Source organism: Lepus europaeus, chromosome 5 (assembly GCF_033115175.1).
Source record: "Lepus europaeus isolate LE1 chromosome 5, mLepTim1.pri, whole genome shotgun sequence".
Lineage (NCBI taxonomy): Eukaryota > Metazoa > Chordata > Mammalia > Lagomorpha > Leporidae > Lepus > Lepus europaeus.
This window is the reverse complement of record NC_084831.1, coordinates 92,732,215-92,752,534: the sequence shown is the minus strand read 5'-3', so window position 1 is coordinate 92,752,534 and position 20,320 is coordinate 92,732,215. Positions and strand designations below refer to the sequence as shown.

At 38.0% G+C, this 20,320-nt stretch overlaps 1 protein-coding gene across 3 annotated transcripts in view; it reads right to left on the bottom strand.

Annotated features, from left to right (window-relative positions):
• The window catches only part of SNX7 (sorting nexin 7), a 148,977-nt gene that overhangs the window by 44,918 nt on the left and 83,739 nt on the right, over positions 1 to 20,320 (bottom strand). For all 3 annotated transcript variants that reach the window (XM_062191805.1, XM_062191803.1, XM_062191804.1), the window contains exon 8: positions 19,059 to 19,211. In XM_062191805.1, coding sequence (XP_062047789.1) covers positions 19,059 to 19,211 — 153 coding nt within the window. The remainder of the gene's footprint in view (positions 1 to 19,058; positions 19,212 to 20,320) is intronic.

Below are 20,320 nucleotides of genomic sequence, written 5' to 3'. Positions count from 1 at the left end.
GGAGACCTACACCCTGGTGGGACAGACTCACTGTGGCGTGTATCATTGCCAGCCACATGTATGCTTCAAGATTGCACAGGGCCTGGCAACTGTGAAAACCAGGTGCAACCCAGCTTTGTGACAGCCTGGGAAACCAAGAGGCTGTCTGTATCAGACCTGTTGCCAATCCTGGGCAAACATTAAGAAATGACAGCACTGTATATGAGTCTCAGTGCTACGTTGGTAAACAGAGAGGAAACTCAAATAAATAAAATCAGAGATGAAAAGGAAGACATTACAACTAACACCACAGAAATGCAAAGGATCTTCGGAAATATAATAGTTTTATAATAAAACAATTATACAGCAAAAACACCGATAGCTTACAAGAAATGAAAAAATACTGGAGCATACACTTTAGCAAAATTTAATCATGAAAAAATAGAATGCCTATATAGACCAATAATTAGTAGAGAAAATGAATTAATAATAATAATAATAATAATAATTTCCCATCAAAGATAAACTGAGGACCAGATAAGTTCATTGTTGAATTCTACCAATTCCTTAAAAATGGACACCAACTTTTCTTAAATTATTCCAAAAGATAAAATAGAAAATTATTCTAAATTTATTGAGTCCAGCTTTTATGTGATTCCAAACCATATAATGACATAACAAAATGAAATAGCTACAGACCAATATCTCTGATGAATATAAATGCAAAAATCTTCAACCAAATACCAACAAACTAAATCCAATAGCATATAAAAAAGATTTTTTACCACAATCAAGTTAGATTCATCCCATGAATGTGTGTACACAGATAAATACACAAAAACTTAGTCAAATAGAACCTGTACAGCAAAAACTATAAACATTGCTGAAAAATAATTGAAGACAACACAAATAAATGGAAAGACATCCATGTTCACAGATTGGAAGACTCAATATGATTAAAATGCCCATACTACTAAAGCAATTTATAGATTCAATGCAATCCCCATCAAAATATGAACATTTCTAAAATTTACCAAAGAATTTGCATTGCCAAACCAATCTTGAGCAAAAACAACAAAGCAGGAGGCATTACACAATCTGACTTTAGAACATATTAAAAAGCTGTACTGATCTAAACTGTGTGGTATCGGCATTAAAACAGATACAAATATCAAAGGAAGGTAACAGAAACTGTAGAAAAATCCCATATGTCTGTAGCCAACTGATCTTTGGCAAAGGTGGTAAGAATATACATTGGAAAAAGGATATTTTTTTAATCAGTGGCACTGGGAAAATTGGATAGCCACATGTAGAAAGTGAAACTAACCACTACCTCCCCATGCTATCTCTCACGAGGCACAAAAATCAAATCAACATGGATTGAAGCTCTAAATGAATGACCTGAAATTTTGAAACTGCCATCTCCTAGAGAGATGCTTCAGAACTTAGAATGAAAAAGGATTTTTTGGATGCGACCCTGAAACAACAAGAGAAATATAAAAACAGACAAATGGAATTTCATCAAAGTGAAGCTCTTTGGCACAACAAAGGAATGAAACAACAGAATGAAAACACAAATTGTAGAATGGGGGAAAAGTTTGCAAATTCTATTTCTATGAGGGTCAGTAGCCAGGAAATATAAGGAATCCAATTTAAAAAAGAGCAATAGATCTAAACAGACATTAACCCAAGAAAGAGAAACAAGTGACCATTATGTCCATGAAAAAATGTGCAATGTCTCTAATCATCAGGAAAATAAAAATCAAAACCACAATGAGATCTCCCTTGCTCCAGTCAGATTGGTTATTACCAATAAGACAAATTCTGTCTTTCACAAGATGGATACAACTGGAAACCATTACACTTAATGAAATAAGCCAGTCCCAAAAAGACAAATATCATATTTTCCTTGATCTGTAGTAACTAACAGAGTACAAAAAATGTAATGTATAATTATTTGCACTGCAGCAGAGGATAGCTCAAGTCCTTGGGCTGCTGCACCCAGAAGAAGCTCTTGGTTCCTGGCTTTGGATCGGCTCAGCTCCAGCTATTGCAGCCATTTGGGGAGTATACCACCAGATGTAAGACCTTTCTCTCTCTCTCTGTATCTACCTATCTCTGTACCTCTGTTTTTTAAATAAATAAAATCTTTAAAAAAATTAATGGTAAGGACATTGAGCAAAGATACATCTTCTGCAAGCTGAATGGCTTCGGGCTGCCCTGCAGGTTGAACAGGTAGCAGATTGTTTACACATTTGCACAGAAGAGACCAGTAGTTCCGCTTTTTATCAGCCCTCCTGACCCAGTGAATAGCTTTTTTATATACATTGTGGATAGAATTTTTTGCACTTTTTAATTTATATTTTGAAATTTCCTTTTCCATACTTGAAATTTGGTGAAGTAGATTTTGTAAGTATTTTTAGAGCTGAGTTTTAATGTCTTTTCCTTAACATTACAAAGAAGTAAAATACCAATAGCTAATATTTATGTCCTGAGTGTGTTTTTTGTGGATTTTCCTATTGGAAAATTAAGGCTGAGATTTTTCTCCTGTTTTTAATTTGCTGACAATTTTTAACATACATTAGCTATTCTACATTTTATAAGCTCTTAACTGACATATTAAAATTACACATATTTATAGGGTATCATGTGATATTTCAACACATGAATATATTGTATAATATCCAATCAGAGTAAATATATCTATCTATTCAAACATTTTACATTTCCTTACAGAGAAAATATCCAAAATTCTTCCAGTATTTTTTGGAGAAATACACAGTATCTTACCTATAGTCACCCTATTGTGCAGAACTCTCGTGTGTATAACTTTTTTATACATTTCCAGGAGCATATACTGATATAAACTTTGGAAACAACTGACTTAACACATGTGAGGCTATCCTAAATGCTCAGTAAATGCAGATGGCCATAAAGAAGGAATGCACTGAACAACTGATGACAATATGCTGAGCATCACAAACCATGAATCTGGGTAGCAACCAGCTGACATTCTGATTTCTTTAAGTTTTCCTCTAAAAGCCCAATCTACACTCAGGTTGCTGACCATAAGCCATTTTGGGCCTGCAAAGCTGAAGATCTGACCTTGAACCTCAGGAGCTGTCTTTGATGCTACTAAATCTCTGGGCATCCTGAGAAACAGATTTTTATTAAATAAACTCTGCCTCTTCCTGTTGATGTTTAATATTCACTTGAGCTATCCAATATAACGGTAACAAGTTAATGGGCATAAATATTTTAAAAATAAAGAAAATATGACCTCCAAACTTTTCAAGTCCCTTTACTCACTCTTGCTTTCTTTTGAGCATGAAAACAGTAAAACTCAAGAAGTAGACTGTTCATACAACATAAACAATTTAGCTCAGTGAGTTCAGTGTGTTTAGAATTATGGTAACTGGAACATTGTTGGGAATATAAACTAATGCCGCTACTATGGAAAACAGGGTGGTGATTTCTTAAAATGCTAGAAATAGACTTGCCATATGATCTGGCAATCCCACTACTGGGTATGTACCCAAAAGACTTGAACCCATTGCATCAATGAGCTACCTGAACCACCAGGTTTACAGCAGCACTATTCACCATAGCCAAAATTCATAATCAGCCAAGGTGTCTATCATCAGATGAATGGATAAAGAAAATGCATATACATAAGGAATATTATTCAGCTCTAAGAAAGAATAAAATTCTACCATTTGCAGTGAAATGAATGCCAAAGAGGGACATCATGTTGAGTGAAATAAGCCGGACCCAGAAACACAAATATCACATGCTCTCCCTTATATGTTGGAGCTAAAATTTAAAAAACAACACCAAAAAAGAAACAAAGAAGAAAGAAATGTCTGTGTGTATCAGCATTGCTGCAAATATAGTTTTGTAAAAGTTTATTTTATAACTTTGTCAAACCAATGGTTAAGAATGTGATTCTACTGGGGTCTGGCTTTATGCTATAGTAAGCTAAGCCTCTGCCTGCAGCACTGGCATCCCCTGTGGGCACCAGCTCATGTCCTGATTGCTCCTCTTCAGATCCAGCTCTCTGCTTATGGCCTGGGAAAGCAGTGGAAGATGGCGTTAAGTGTTTGGGACCCTGCACCCACGTGGGAGACCCTAAAGAAGCTCCTAACTCCTGGCTCCTGGCTTTGGATCAGCCCAGCGCCAGTCACTGCAGCCAATTGGGGAGTAAACAAGTGGATGGAAGACCTTTCTCTCCGTCTCTCCCTCTCTCTGTCTATAACTCTGCTTCTCAAATAAATAAATACAATATTTTAATAAAGAATGCTATACTACTATAGTTTTTGTGATTGAAATTTACGGCATATGGGTGAAATGGATATTTTTCCATTGAATTACTGTTTATAGTCTTTGTTTATAGTCATTGTTTATATTCATGCTAAACTAGGGTCTCTTTGCTGTTTATGTACTAAACCTCTTATTCGGTGAAGTATTAAGCCTTTTTACTGTAATGTTAATTTAAAATATGCTATCTCAAAAACTAAAAAAGAAAGGGAGAAGGAAGGGTGGTGGGAGGGAGAGAGTGGGAAGAAGGGAGTGAGGGAGGCAGAGGATATCATGTTCTTAGAATTGTACCTACAAACCAGATGGAATCTGATAAAAATAATTAAAATGAAAACTAAAAAATTAAAAAATAAAGTTAAAATAAGTAAAATTTTATAAAAAGTATTTTCATTTGATACTTGGCTTTGCATTGCTATCAAACTAATATTATCCAGCATGTAGGGGAACTGGAAAGTAAGTTTACCACATATCTTTGTTCACTGGGAATCAAAAGCCTGCTTTCCCTCAGGTGGCTGCAGTTTGTATTCAAAACTTAAAAGCTGTAGCTCCTCTCTAAGGACAGAAGTTTGAGGAAGAGATGCATCATGGCTGGGAAGGTGAGACAGCACCAGCATAAACAGACTCAGTAGATAAACACAGCCCTTTAATTGCTACATGGTTGCTTAAATCCTTCTAAAATACAAAAAATGCAATACTTAGAAAATTAATTTTAGTGTCTAAGTCTTCAATTTTGAAAAGACATCTCTCGATGCATCACAAAGGTGATGATGACATTTGCCATTAGAAGAGGTAACTTAAGTGCCTCTCAGTTCTTGTGCGCTGGTTAGTACTCCCACAAGCAGATGCCACCAAGTTTCTAAAGAGCAAATGTGGCAATAATGGTATAATGGATACCATATAGCTCTCAAAGGATACCTCCACATTGAAGAATCACTAATTTCTCAAGCTCCTGGGATATGATTAAATTCTATCCCACAAGAGTGATTTCAGGCAAATTTCTTCACTTTTCTGGACCTGTTTATCTATGCATAAAATAATAGGCTTGCACTAAGTGTTTCCATTAAGTTTCATCCTAAAACTGCAATTGAACGGTTTCCAAAGGTTAATTGTGGCTGACAAGAAGTTGGCAAATGAGATCACAATTTGTAAATAAACTTTGCTCTGCCAGGCATGACTCAGTGTGGAATGCAGCAAACCTAAAACTACCTATGTCCCCAGTATTTGGTATTGATGAGATAACTATCATTATAAATAATTTTTAAGGTTCAGATTCATAAGCTTAGACACTGTGGCATGGCAGGTTGAGCTGCTGCTGGGCATGCACACACTCCATACAGAGTGCTGGTTCAAGTCCCAAGTGCTCTGTTTCCAATCCAGCTTTCTGCTAATGTATCTGGGAAGACAGATGATGGCCCAAGTGCTTGGGCCCCTGTCACCATGTGGGAGTCTAGGATGGAGACCCTGGCTCCGAGCTTCGGCCTGGCCCAGCCCTAGCTGTTGCAACCATTTGGGGAATGAACAAGTGGATGGGATATCTCTGTCTGCCTCCCCCTCCTTTCTCTCTCTTGCTCTGCATTTCAAGTAGATGAAAAAAATTAAAAAGAAAAAGAAATGCATTATTTTTAAAAGGTTTCTAAACACAGGAGAAATATTTTATTACCACTACAACTATTACTACTAGTAGCCTACATATTACTCTGTGTTAAGACCCTGAGTTCAGTGCTTTTCTTTTATTCATTCACTTAGCATATTTGAAAGTTGCTTTCTATACTGTTAATTTCAGACTAAGATAAAATTAATGGCTTACGGGATATGCTGATTGAGACTCCTGGAAAGATACTTAAAAGCATGAAAGCTTAAATGGGATTCACTTTGGTGTCTCACTGGAAATATTAAACTTTACCATGAGGACTTTTCTTTCACTGTTATACATTCCATCACATACATAAATATATTTATATTTGAATACTCAAATATATGAAGTAATTACTATTATTTTCAGCACTTTAAAGATTTATTTATTTAGCTGACAGGCAGAGTGACAAAGGGAAGGAGAGAGAGACAGAGAGAGACCTAAAAAGAGTGATTTTCCATCTGCTGGTTCACTCTCCAAATAACTGCAATGGCTGGAGCCGGTCCCAGGCAAAGCCAGGCATATGGGTCTCCCAGGTAGGTGTCAGGAGCCCAACTATTTGGGCCATCTTCTGCTGCTTTCCATTTGCATTAGGGGAGCTGGGTTGGAGGGGGGCAGCTGGGGCTCAAGCTGGTGACCATAACGGATGCCAACACTGCAAGTGGCAGATTAAGCCTCTGGGCCACAACGCTGGCCCCTCTTTTCAGCACTTCTTAGATGAGGACACTGGGGCTCACTGAAAGAGATGTCCTCGAGGTCATTCCACTTAAAGCCAAAATCTACATCTATTCACAGCCCATGCTGTGAAAACACCAGCAGAGCTCTCAATATATCCATACACAATGCCTCCAATCTAAAACAGCTGATAGAAGAACTGGTTTAATCTAAATTATCACATAAGTCAAAATCAGTAAAATGTGATCTATGTATCTCTATGGTAATAACGTAAAATAAATAGAAATTTGCTAAACATATTAACAATAATATATATTATGGAATGTGATAAAATGCAACCGTTGCCAGATATTTAAGTACAGAAATTCCCATAGTAAGGCAAAAGTTGCTGTGTTTCTAATTTTACCAAATAATCTAAACATACCTTCCAGAGGGTGTTATGATAACTGCATCTCTCTCAATAAACTAACAATGGATAGTATGACTGAGTGTCCTCCAAATATTCTAATGTTGTTGCAAATGAACTTGGGCACAGCCAGTATCAGCTACATCTTAGGAAATACTGAAACTCAAATTTATACTCCCTTCTTTAGGAGGCTAATATCACTGCAAAATTATTTAGCATCTATAAAAATTGCAGAACCTGTGCAAAACATATAGCAGTGTGTATAACATTTTAATGTAAGATTCAAAACAATACTGAAAACTTTCAGAAGCTGCATGCTTTGCAATTTTGAAATGTAATCAACCCAGGAAGAAATTAGTTGTTGTCAGAGAAATGCAGCTTGTCTGATTCTGCTACAGCTCAAAATTACTTATTAAACTCCACTTCTAAAAAAGTCTAAGGTCAGCTTCTGAAAATCATCTGCCAGGCTATAATTTTCAAAACATTAATAAGCTTAAAATGGTAATAGTAATATATTATTTTTGAAAAATTACCTTTATTATCTTTCAACACGTAAGTGGTAAGTCTGCCCTTATAATGCCCTTATAATGCCACAATACTTAAATGACTACCACAGTTAATATAAAAGAACTCATTAGCTACAAACGCCATCTTGTGGTCCATTTTTTATTATTCTCTATTATTCAGTATCTGATAAAGATAGAAGGAAATTTAAACATGATTTATTCTATTTGTCTTATTTTTACATGTGGGGAGATTAGGTCTTAAATAATACGAGAGGACTTTAAAACATTTGTGGAAAAATAAAATAAAATAAAAGGCAAGTTTATTTTGGTTCCATTTTTTAAAAAGCCATGGCTATTTTTGTTCATAATATGCATTTTCCACAAGCTTTTGAAAACCCTTCATATACTGGAAATCTTTGTAGGAGGAATATAAGAGGAAAGATTTAAATAGTCACCTTTTCAATTCATACTTTTTCTATACTAAATATTATTGATTTTGACTTACAACAAGCTAATTAATGAGGTTTGTTCAGTTTAATTATAACACTTCAAACATGAAGTGTATCTATTTTCGTTTATGAATACACTGAAAGTATAGCAGACCATAAGGAAGAACACATTTACTTTTGGATTACTGAAAAATTATCAAGGTAGAATTAAAATGTTTAGGCTTATTACTTAAAGTATGTTACTTATACATTCTAATTTCATTCAACTGCAGATTTGAGAGCACATGTGGATGGGGGTCAGGGTCTAAGGTTAGAGTATCACTAATTCTCTGACAGAGTAGCAAATAGGGCACAGAGAGTCATGTTTAGGATTTTACAATTAACTAGTGGCAGGCACATTGCTATCCAATTTTAATGTTCTCATTAGTAAACTCATCTCAACCTTTTTAAAAGTTTATTTATTTAAAGGGCAGTGACAGAGAGAAGGAGACTTAGAGAGAGAGGACACACACACAACACAGAGATCGAAACAGAGAGAGATCTTCTGTCCACTAGCTCATTCCCCAAACATCCCCAACAGTCAAGGCTGGGTCAGTCTGAGTTCAGGAGATGGGAATTCCATCCGGGTCTCCCACATGGGCAGTAGGGACCTAGGTCCCTGAGCCATATTCTGCTGCCTTCCGGAGCTAAACATTAACAGGAAGTTAGATTAGAAGTACAAGTGAGACTCAAACTCAGGGACTTAGATATGCAGGCATCCCAAGTGGCAGTTTAACCTGCAGTACTAAAATACCTGCCCCAAACTTGCCTTCTTTATTTAAGATGCTGTATCATGCAACGTATGCATGTTTGGGTATATTTTCAATCAGTTTTTGTGTTTTGAAATCACTGTCCTTGTATTGCCTAATTAACTTATTTACAGGAAAAAAATGTATCTAGTTCAAAGACAGGATGAAGCATAGACTGTCTATGTTATGGTATAACAGTCCATTTCACAGCTAAGCTCAATTTCATTTGTATAGATAATTAAGAAATAATTATATTACAGAATACTGAGGACTAGTGAGAACATTTCTAATAGAATTCATAAAAAAGCAGTAATCTGAAAAACAAGAAAAATCTTTACAATTTACATGAGACATAATAAATGAAGTAGCCATGTAGAAACATAGCTGTAGCTATGGCTTTTGAAAGTCATGCAGAAATCATCATTTAATCAAATAACAAAATAGTTAAGTTCATAATACTTTGGAAATTCTATTCATGACAAATAGTTTTAAGATTTATCTTAAAGTAAGTAAAAATGAAATTTTCTTTTTTTTTTTTTTGACAGGCAGAGTGGACAGTGAGAGAGAGACAGAGAGAAAGCTCTTCCTTTTGCCGTTGGTTCACCCTCCAATGGCCGCCGCGGTAGGCGCGCTGCGGCCGGCGCACCGCACAGATCCGATGGCAGGAGCCAGGGGCTTATCCTGGTCTCCCATGGGGTGCAGGGCCCAAGGACCTGGGCCATCCTCCACTGCACTCCCTAGCCACAGCAGAGAGCTGGCCTGGAAGAGGGGCAACTGGGACAGGATCGGTGCCCCGACCGGGACTAGAACCCGGTGTGCCGGCGCCGCAAGGCGGAGGATTAGCCTAGTGAGCTGCGGCGCTGGCCTTAAAAATGAAATTTTCACTGCACTTAATTATATTATTGAGAACAGACATTATTCTGTTATGTACTTTAACTCTTTAATAAGTTTTGGAATGAGTAAAGACCCTACCTATATTAAGTGCAAGAGATAAACAGACTCAAAGACAGAAGGAACTTAAGAACAGTGATTCTGTGGCCTGCGCTGTGGCCTAGTGGGTAAATCTGCCACCTAGGATGCTGGAATCCCATATGGGTGCTGGTTCCAGTCCTGGCTGCTCCACTTCTGATCCAGTTCCCTGCTAAAGCACCTGGGAAGGCAGAGGACAATGGGCCAAGTGCTTGGGCCCCACACCAGGAAGAAGCTCCTGGCTCCTGTGTTGCATTGATTTGGGGAGTCAATCAGCAGATTTAAGATCACTGTCTGTCTCTCCCTCTCTTTCTGTAACTGTTTTTCATATAAATAAATATTTTTTAAAGAGCAGTGCTTCTCAAACTATCTCTAGCAAAGAATAATTATTTTTATTTCAGTCTTCTAGGGATCATTATGTGGGTCTACTGAACATGACTAAGTATGATTCATCCCACATATAAATCACAATACCACAATAAATCACAATATAAATCGACAATAACCTAATTGGTATATATTGTATGCAACAAGAAAAGTCTACTATTCATCTGCTTAGATGGATTGGTAATATGGAATTACTATAGAAGATTATAATTTATTACTTTCAATCTCTGAATTGAATCTAGGACAATAAGGAATGAGCAATGGTCCACACGGAAGCAGCATTACTTTAGATATCAGTATAATTACTCAAGGATTCCAAAACTGTGTTACGTGAAACAGTCCTGCAAGAAACAAACACTATATAATCAAGGAAATAAGCAGTTCCTCAGATTCTCAAATCACATAAGCACATAATCTGAGAATATCTTTAAGAAATAAACCTGCTTAACTTTTTTTTTTTTTTTTGACAGGCAGAGTGGACAGTGAGAGAGAGAGAGAGAGAGAAAGGTCTTCCTTTACCGTTGGTTCACCCTCCAATGGCCGGTGCACCACGCTGATCTGAAGCCAGGAGCCAGGTGTTTCTCCTGGTCTCCCATGCGGGTACAGGGGCCCAATCACTTGGGCCATCCTCCACTGCCTTCTCTGGCCACAGCACAGAGCTGGACTGGAAGAGGAGCAACCGGGACAAGAATCTGGCGCCCCGACCGGGACTAGAACCCAGGGTGCCAGTGCCACAGGCGGAGGATTAGCCTAGTGAGTCGCGGCGCCGGCCAAACCTGCTTAGCTTTAACAACTACTTTGCTCTAGTTTTTTCAACCAGAAGCATCTTGTAACATAACAGGAATTTAATGTTATTATATGATTCTCATAAAACAAATTTTTCAAAAGCAAATTCCAAAGAGATCACCAAGATGAAGGTCTAGCAAATGGAATCAACTGACCTCTAAAAAGTACATCTTCATTCCCCCACATTGAGGGATGTCTTATGCACAATAACTTTGGCTTGAATATAAAGATTCTTGTAGAAAGAAACCAGCTAGGTTCACCTCTTGGAATATCAGGGCAGGGCCTTGTCAACAGCGCAAAGGGTAAAATGCACATTTTTATTTGCTATGGAAGGAAACACTCTTCCACATATCAGGGGAAAGCTGGATCAAATTATGTAGATGGAAGTTCAAATGGCAGCTGGTTGTAATAGAGCAGTCTTTCAAGCCAGTAAATTGAAATTTACTCTCCAGAGTTCATGGTCACCTAAACTCCAGTGAGCTTCAGAAATATTGCATTCCTATCACATTTTTCTTCAGTATTTTCTAGAGCTGTTTCAGACAAATAGTCCATAAATAGCTTCTGCGAGCAAGTAAAATTGGGACATGAGAAGTTAAGGATAAACAGGTTTCTTTCTTAAAGAGCTTCTTAGAAACATAAGAAAGCTAAGGAACGTGGCTCATTTTCTCTGACAGAGTGAAACAGTAAAATACAGTTGGAAGGCACTCGGCTACCAAGTTCCCATACTCAAGAGTAGCCAAAGTGAAACCCGCAGAAGTAAATGATCAGGAGATCAACCAGGTCCCCAAATAGACAATAATTGGGACCAAAAAGACCTGCTCAAGGGTACCATCTGAGATCTAAAATAGTCCATCTAAAAAAGTTCTTTGCAAACTATATTAAGTGTTGATTTCCTTGAGTTTATCTTAGGATTCTTACTTATTTACTGACACAAATCCCTGATCTGTCTCCAAAGTAAAACATCTCCTATGCCCCACTACCTTTACAACCAGCCAATATAGATGATCCGGTCATCATTGATCATGGCTCAAAAACATTTCCATTGATTACTATCAATCTGTGATCAATGGTGAAGCTCCCATCAGATAGTAACAACGAAAAGTATTGAAATCCTAAACTCACATAAGGTTACTCCATATTTCCCGTGCTCTGCTTCATTTTATGGTGTACCCTTAGATTCTATCTGGACAAGAACTGATCACTCGCAGGAGGGAAAACAAAGAATTTCCATGGTTTGGTAGTAAAATGTAGGAGAAGCTTAATCATTCAATAACCAAAAACAAACACAAGGAAAAACCTCCTAGATGTTCAATAGAGTGCACTTAATTGCATTAAAGAAGATGAAAAGCTGATGTTTTACATTGGATGAAGATGGCCAAGTCTAAATGAATTAGATGACCCATCAACTCTGAATGAACTAGATGGTCCATAGAAAAATTCTTTTTAACTGGGATAAAAATTATTAGATTGAGTACATTTCTAAACTGCTTAGACTCTGAAGCTGGTCTGCTTGCTTTGCAGGAAATCTAGCCTTCATATAATAAAACTCTATTTAATCTTATGGGTACACTGTAGCTCTGACACATTCTTCACATATGTCCACAGACACAGTGTGCTCTTTTCTGAAGAGCTGTTTTAGCAGCATCAAGGTACCTACCTGCCTTCCACAGGCCTAGGGTTTAGGTTAGGCCTTAGTAGCTACCAGGAGTCATGATTTAAAAACAAAAGTACGTTAGTAAGGATTCAAAAATATCTTTCCTGGATAACTGTCGATTGCTTTTAGAAAGAAACAGAGTTTAACTTCAAAAGGTACCTCTTCACTCACATTCAGGCCGAGAGATAGCCAACATAAAAACAAATTTAATGATTCAATATAGGTCATCTGTTATGCATCTGTCACAACATTTTTTAAGAAAATTCAAAACACCACCTGCTATGCCTTGGGCTCAAAACTATATTAAACAAATGTCTGGGTAAATCCTACACCATTTTTATCCTTCTCTCTCCAAAAAGACTGTTAAAGGTTATGTATGGTGTGATTCAGAACTTACAGAAGAGGTTAACTACTTTGGAAATAGGTGTCATTGTTCTGGAATCCTCAATAACCATCACTGGAACTACTTTTAATACACCTAGGAAAGAAATATGACCTGAATTTCTTCTGGGTGAGTGAAGATCTTTCAGTCCTTCCCTATCCGATTCAACAGCTGCTTTGTAAGCACTGACTTCAGGTTGGTAAAGGAAGAGCTTGGACACAATTCATTGGAAAAATACATCCAGCTGCTATGATTTGGATGATGAGCATCGCCCAAAAGTTCCTATGTTAATTGTTTGGTCCCTGGAGCACTGCTATTGGGAAGTGGTAGGAACTTTAGGAAGTGGGGCTAGTATAGTCCCTTGGTTTTTGAGTGGCGTGTCCTTGGAAGGCGCTTCTTGTGAGAGGTTGTTATGAAAGTTTATGTTGGTCCCACCCAGTCTCTTGCTCTCTGCTCCCTGGCTCCCCATAAAATCTGTCCTCTGCACATGTTTTACCATCTGTCATGGGTCCCTCAACCAGAGTCAAGGTCTATATTTGGACACTGAACTTCCAAAATTTGAACTAAATAAACCTCTCTTTACTTCATAAGAATTCTCAGGCATTTCATACAGTGATGGATATAGACCAGCCTACTCTTTCTATGGAAATGAATAGTTTTCATTTGATCATCTGTTCAAGTATGCTGGATTTGGGGGCCAGTGTTGTGGCACAGCTGGTTAACCTACCACCTTTGACACTGGCATCCCATTTTTGAGCACTAAGTTCTGGCTGCTCCGTTTCCCATCCAGTGCTCTGCTAATGTGCCTGGGAAAGCAGCAGAAGTTGGCCCAAGTATTTGGGTCTCTGTAACAGATGTGGGAGACCATAATGGGGTTCTGGGCTCCCAGCTTTGGCTTTCAGTTGGCCTAGACTTGGCTGTTGCAACTATCTGGGGAGTGAACCAGTGGATGGAAGATCTCTCTGGGGCACGCTCTCTCTCTCTCTCTCTCTCTCTCTCTCTCTCTCTAACTCTGTCTTTCAAATATATCTTAAGAAAATAGGCTGGATTTCAGTTATCTTCTGTTTGTATTTGTAACCCTTTCAACTTATACATTTATCCTCCTTGATGGAGTAAAAGAAAAATGAGGTGGCTCTGGTTTCTCAATTTCTATTACAGAGTTTTCATTAGAAATTTGTTTTTCTAATTTTATTATGACTTTTTAATTCTTAACTTTCTTCTTCCCGAAAAGGCTACTTACTCATACTCTGTCATTTAATGCTAACAGTGTTTGGAAGTTCTTCACTTTTTTTTCTCCCCCAAAACCTCACTTCTTCCTGAATTGTGCCCTTCTTACCCTTCTTTACTTCTGATTTTCATCATTAACCATATCCCCTTCTTTTGTCTTTGTTTCCATAGTCCATCGTGCAAAGGTGTTATAATATCTGATTTGTTATCTGCTTCATTCATTTCACTTTTAGAATTGCTTGCTGTTAGGCCTGGTGTTGTGGCGTAGAGAGTAAAGCCTCTACCTGTGACACTGGCATCCCATATGGGCACTGGTTCGAGCTGGCTGCTCCATTTCCAACATAGCTTCCCACTAAGAACCTGGAAAAAGCAGCAGAAGATGGCCCAAGTGCTTGGGCCCCACATCCACATGGGAGACCTGGAAGAAGCTCCTGATTCCTGGCTTTGGCCTGGTCCAGCTCTGGCTATTGTAGCTATGTGGGGAGTGGACCAGTGAATAGAAGATATCTCTCTAATTCTCTTTCTTTCTCTCTCTTTCTCTCTGTGAAATAAAAATAAATAAATCTTTTTAAAAAAGAATTGCTCATTCTTAATTCATTTTCTCTTATGATACTTTGAAAGTACAACTAGCTTTTCCATAATTTGTAAGCTATTTAACTAAATCCTAAGAACTATGGCTGAGGATGGCTTGCGGTTCCATCCTTCGCTTTCACCTCGAAGATTTTGAAAAGGGTACTTTCTCTCTAGGTTACTGACATGCTGTTATGACAGTTCTTCTTTGCTATAGCTAAGCTTAGGGAAGTCCTTCTCCTCATTGTATTTATGTACTATGGAATACTATCCAGCCATTAAAAAGAATGAAATCCTGTCTTTTGCAGCAAAATGGATGCAACTGGAAATCACTGTGCATAGTAAAATAAGTCAGCCCCCAAAAGGCAAATATAATGTTTTCTCTGATGTGTGGTAGTTAATAGAGAATATAAAAAAAATGTGTAGGAATGAAACAGACATCTTGTGATTTGATTGTTGGTTTTAGCCTCTGTTTCTACTCCTTCGGAATAGTGGTCTTTCTGTGTTTACTTGTTGAATATTATGGTTAGTGTTGCATTAAGCCTGTGATTATAATGGGTTGAAACTATCCTTTTGGGGCTGATGCTGAGGCATAGCGAGTAAAGCCACCGCTTGCAGTGCCAGCATCCCATATGAGCACTGGTTTAAGTGCCGGCTGCTCCACTTCTGATCCAGCTCTCTGCTATGGCCTGGGAAAGCAGCAGAAGATGGTCCAAGTCGTTGGGCCCCTGCACCCATGTGGGAGACCCAGAAGAAGCTCCTGGCTCCCGGCATTGGATCAGCGTAGCTCTGGCTGTTGCGGCCAATTGGGGGAGTGAACCAGTGGATAGAAGATCTCTCTCTCTCTCTCCTCTCTCTCTGTGTGTGTAACTCTTTAAAATAAATAAATAAATCTTTTTAAAAAAAGAAACTATCATTTTGCAAAACTTAAAGAAAAAGAAAGGAAGGAAGGAGGAGATTTGAGGGAGGGAGAGTAGGAGGGAGGAAAGTATACTTATCTTTGTAGATTTGTACCTATGAAACATATGAGTTCCCTTTACATCAATAATTAAAATCAGACCATAGTTGATGCCAACTTCGGATTGTAAAATAAAAAATAACAAAATAAAGCAACTCAATACAATTATTTTTGATTACTGGTGCTATAGAACAAAACGCAAAAGGAGAGTAACATCTTTTATCTATTCAAAGTTTAGCTGAAACTTATTCTGTACTTGGAGCCACCTATCAATAAATTTACACTTCTAAGCAGAATATTTCAATATGATAACAACCAGAGTCTAACACTAACACAGACCCATACTTCACAATTATAATTTGATTTTCCCCTTCACTTTTTTTTTTTTTTTTTTGACAGGCAGAGTTAGACAGTGAGAGAGAGACACAGAAAGAAAGGTCTTCCTTTGGTTCACCCCACTATGGGCAGCACGCCGCGCCGCGCGGATCCGAAGCCAGGAGCCAGGTGCTTCCTCCTGGTCTCCCACACGGGTGCAGGGCCCAAGCACTTGGGTCATCCTCCACTGCACTCCGGGGCCACAGCAGAGAGCTGGACTGGAAGAGGAGCAACCGGGACAGAATCCGGCGCCCCAACTGGGACTAGAACCCAGGGTACCGGTGCCGCAGGCAGAAGATTAGCCAAGTGAGCTGTGGTGCCGGCCTTCCCCTTCACTTTGATATTTAAATTGTAACTGGTAAACAAGTTGTGACCCTTTCAAGTAAATCCAAAGGCCAATGATCATACCTTATTTCATTTATTACGGTAAAAACAAACCCTGTGGAGATTCATCAACGCAAATGTTGATGAAAAAGGTATTTCTATTACAACATAATTTAACTAAAAAGGAATGGGGAAGTTCTGAGACATTTTACTTCCCTGTATACCTGGGATATTCAGAAGTCAACAGATAGACTGTTGCTGTTTGGGCCTCCTGGTCTTTATCTGATTAAGAACCCTGGACATGTAAAGACTCCAAATCTTGATTTTGTTTGAAGGGACTAATGTGCCAAATCAATGAAAAGTTTTCAGTCAGAAAAAACACCAACTAATAACTGAAACTGAAGTAGTCTTGAAACTTCACTAAAAACCAACGATTCCTCTAAATTTATACATCCAAGATGCAGCACAACAGAGGCATTTTTAGTAACATTTAGATACGTAATTCACTTGTAGGAAAGCTAAAAGCATAACACATTGATATAAACTGCACAATTTACTATATAGCACAGTTTTATTAATTTAACTGTTACTAAGAAAATGGTGTTTTGTGTCAATTTAATTCAGTCTATCAGAATGACAAGAATAAAAATCTATGTGAAGATGATAGCCAAAAACCAAAATTATACTTAGAGTTCTATGGGATTATAATGGACATTTTCTCTTAAAAATTTTAAGGCAAAATTTATAAAAATTATCATTCAAAGGGAAATATATTATGTGCCTTTGTCATGTGATTTTTATATCTTATTATACTTATATATTATAATCAGAATCATGTACAATATATAGCATTTTATATTTTCAAGGTATTTTTATTGTAAAATATCTCAGTTGATTGTCACAATTCTGTAATCCAAACATGGATACATATACATTTTATTTCAAAGGTGAGAGAAGTGAATTTACTTCCATGGATTTAATAATTGAATCACAAGAAAGCTTTATGTTAATAAATAAGCTTCATCAAACTGAAATAATTCAAGTCATTCAAAATCTGAGATTTATAGGAAATTCCTCACAGACTCTTAAAGTTGCTAATGCAGAATAAAAAATTAAGGAGAGATAGAAAATGTACTAATTTCACACACTGAAACAAAATAAAGTCACTTAGACCTGGTCATTCATCTTTAGCCCATTACCAGGAAACCCCTAAGTCAATTCACTCCTCCACCTGTGTGGCTGCGACATAGCCCCTACACCTCTAACTAGTCTCATTAGGTCCACTTTTGCTTCACTCTGACCCATATTCTAAAAGGCAAATCCAATATTATCACTTGCACGCTGAAACATCCACAGTATCTCCCACTTGTCTTGCAATGAATGAAGATTAAATTCATAAAACACTCCTCAATCTAATATTTTAACTTAGCATATCTTCACCACTCCTTTCTCCAAACAATAACCCTAGTTATTTAAGCTTGCTCTCTCATTTCTAGGCTTTTGAACATAAGTCTTCCCTACCTGGAAATCTGCATCTCTTACATCTTATCTGGGGGACTCTTAATCATTCAGGTCTCAGCGTAAGCATGTCTTCTGAGGAACCTTTCTCACAGTGTCTTTCTGTGTGGAGTTTATATCACTTTATTACAATATTTGGTTTTAAGTGAGTATTGTTTCCCTCTTATGAGTGTAACTACATGAGAAAGGGATTATGTTTATTTCAGATGCTGTGTTCTTTCCAAGGACTGAGCAATGTCCAATTATAGTAGGAACTCAATTAACTCTTGTCAAATGAAAGAAAGTATCAGTATCAGTCCATCTTTCAAAATATACAATAAAGTATCTTTTTTTTTTTTTTGATAGGCGGAGTTAGAGAGACAGAGAGAAAGGTCTTCCTTCTGTTGGTTCACTCCCCAAATGGCCGCTATGGCCGTATACAATAAAGTATCTTTAAACTATAAGCATTGTAGATTATAAAACATACTTTCCTTAATGTATAAATTTCACATATTCATTAACTCAGAGATAAGGTTAAAGGTCTATGTTTAAAATAGATCTTGTGGCTGGCGCCGTGGCTCACTAGGCTAATCCTCCGCCTTGCGGCGCCGGCACACCGGGTTCTAGTCCTGGTCGGGGCACCGGATTCTGTCCCGGTTGCTCCTCTTCCAGTCCAGCTCTGTGCTGTGGCCAGAGAAGGCAGTGGAGGATGGCCCAAGTGCTTGGGCCCTGCACCCGCATGGGAGATCAGGAGAAGCACCTGGCTCCTGCCATCGGATCAGCGCGGTGCACTGGCCGCAGCGCGCCAGCCACGGCGGCCATTGGAGGGTGAACCAACGGCAAAAGGAAGACCTTTCTCTCTGTCTCTCTCTCTCACTATCCACTCTGCCTGTCAAAAAATAAAAATAAATAAATAAAAATTAAAAAATTAAAAAATGAAATAAAATAGATCTTGTAGGAATAATGTCTAGATTAGGCTGTGTGCAGCAAAGTGATAGCAGAGCCGTGACTTGACCTCACTCACTCCCATATGGGATGTCGGTATCACCTACTACGCCTTAGCCATTGTGCAATGCACCTTCCACTCTTTAATGAAATCTTTCAACACAGGACAGATGGTAAGTAAGAGATTGTTACTTTTAAAAAAAGGAAGCAATATCACATATCTCTAATTACCTGTTCATAATAGTGGATATTCTCCTCAGCCATATCTGTAAATGCTGACTGGATATCATTCTGCATATTCTGCTTCCATCTTTCCCAATCTGCTTTCAGGGCGTTATTTGCACATTCCACTTTATCTTCAAGTTTTCCAATCTCTTCTGTAAGCTGAATTAGGTTCACAAAGAGAGACAAATTAACCTTTGCATTCTTGCCATTAGGTGAATTCATCAAATTTCAGCTGCACATTATATCAACACAGCTTAAGAATAACATTTTGGAAAGATCATCACTTTTTATCATGCGTACATAGTAGTAAAAGTATAAAGAAAACAGAATTCAGTCAGGGCTGTTGACCTGAGTTCTAAAGTCTGCCACTGATTAGCACCTGACCTCAGCTAAACCTCTTAAACCTTGAGCTTCAGTTTCACTGTTGATGAAACAAAGAAAATCAAGCTACAGATTATCTCAAAACGCTATTGTACTAATGCTCTCATGAGGACTATCTGTTCTGATGATAATATTTGTCAAGAAATACAATTTCATTCACTGCAGCTTTCGAGTCCTGGCCCCTCTTGTTCAACTGTTTTTAGCAGAACACACAATTAGCTGACATGCTGTAACAGCCAAACTGACCATGGAACCAGTCCTGGAGGGACTGGCTTACCAAAGTTCACTCAGATAGTCAGAACACAGGCAAGTTTATATCTCAAGATCCTGACCCAGTCTACGCTCCATTAGCCAGGCTTATTACGATATTATACTCTTCTACCACCCATCAACCTTCAAGAATGTAATTCACAGACGTATTCTCTTATCTGTGGCCTATGGCTGCATTTGTGTGTTTACCAACGAATATATGTACATCCATTTCTATCATTCATAGATTCAGCCTACATTCACCAAGCACTTTGTTTGTATATGGTATTTTTCCAGGATCTGAAGATTCAGAAGTGAAAAAAATAAAATAAAATTCTTTGTTTTTACCAGAGTTTATACTCTCCTAAGGAGTGACAAGCTATGTATAAGAGAAAAAATATATAAGCTATCAGCTGGTAACAAATGATGAAAAGGAAAATGAAACAGGTAACTGGGAATGTGGAGACTCCAATTGTAAACAAGGTGGCCAGGAAAAGTCTAAACAAAAAAGCATCATTTGAATGAAGCTCTAAAGAAGAGTGGCAACAGCCATGGAAATCTCAGTAGGAAAAACACTCCTGACAGCAGAACCAACAAAGGCAATGACCCAGGGGTGGAAGTATGCCTGACTTGGACAG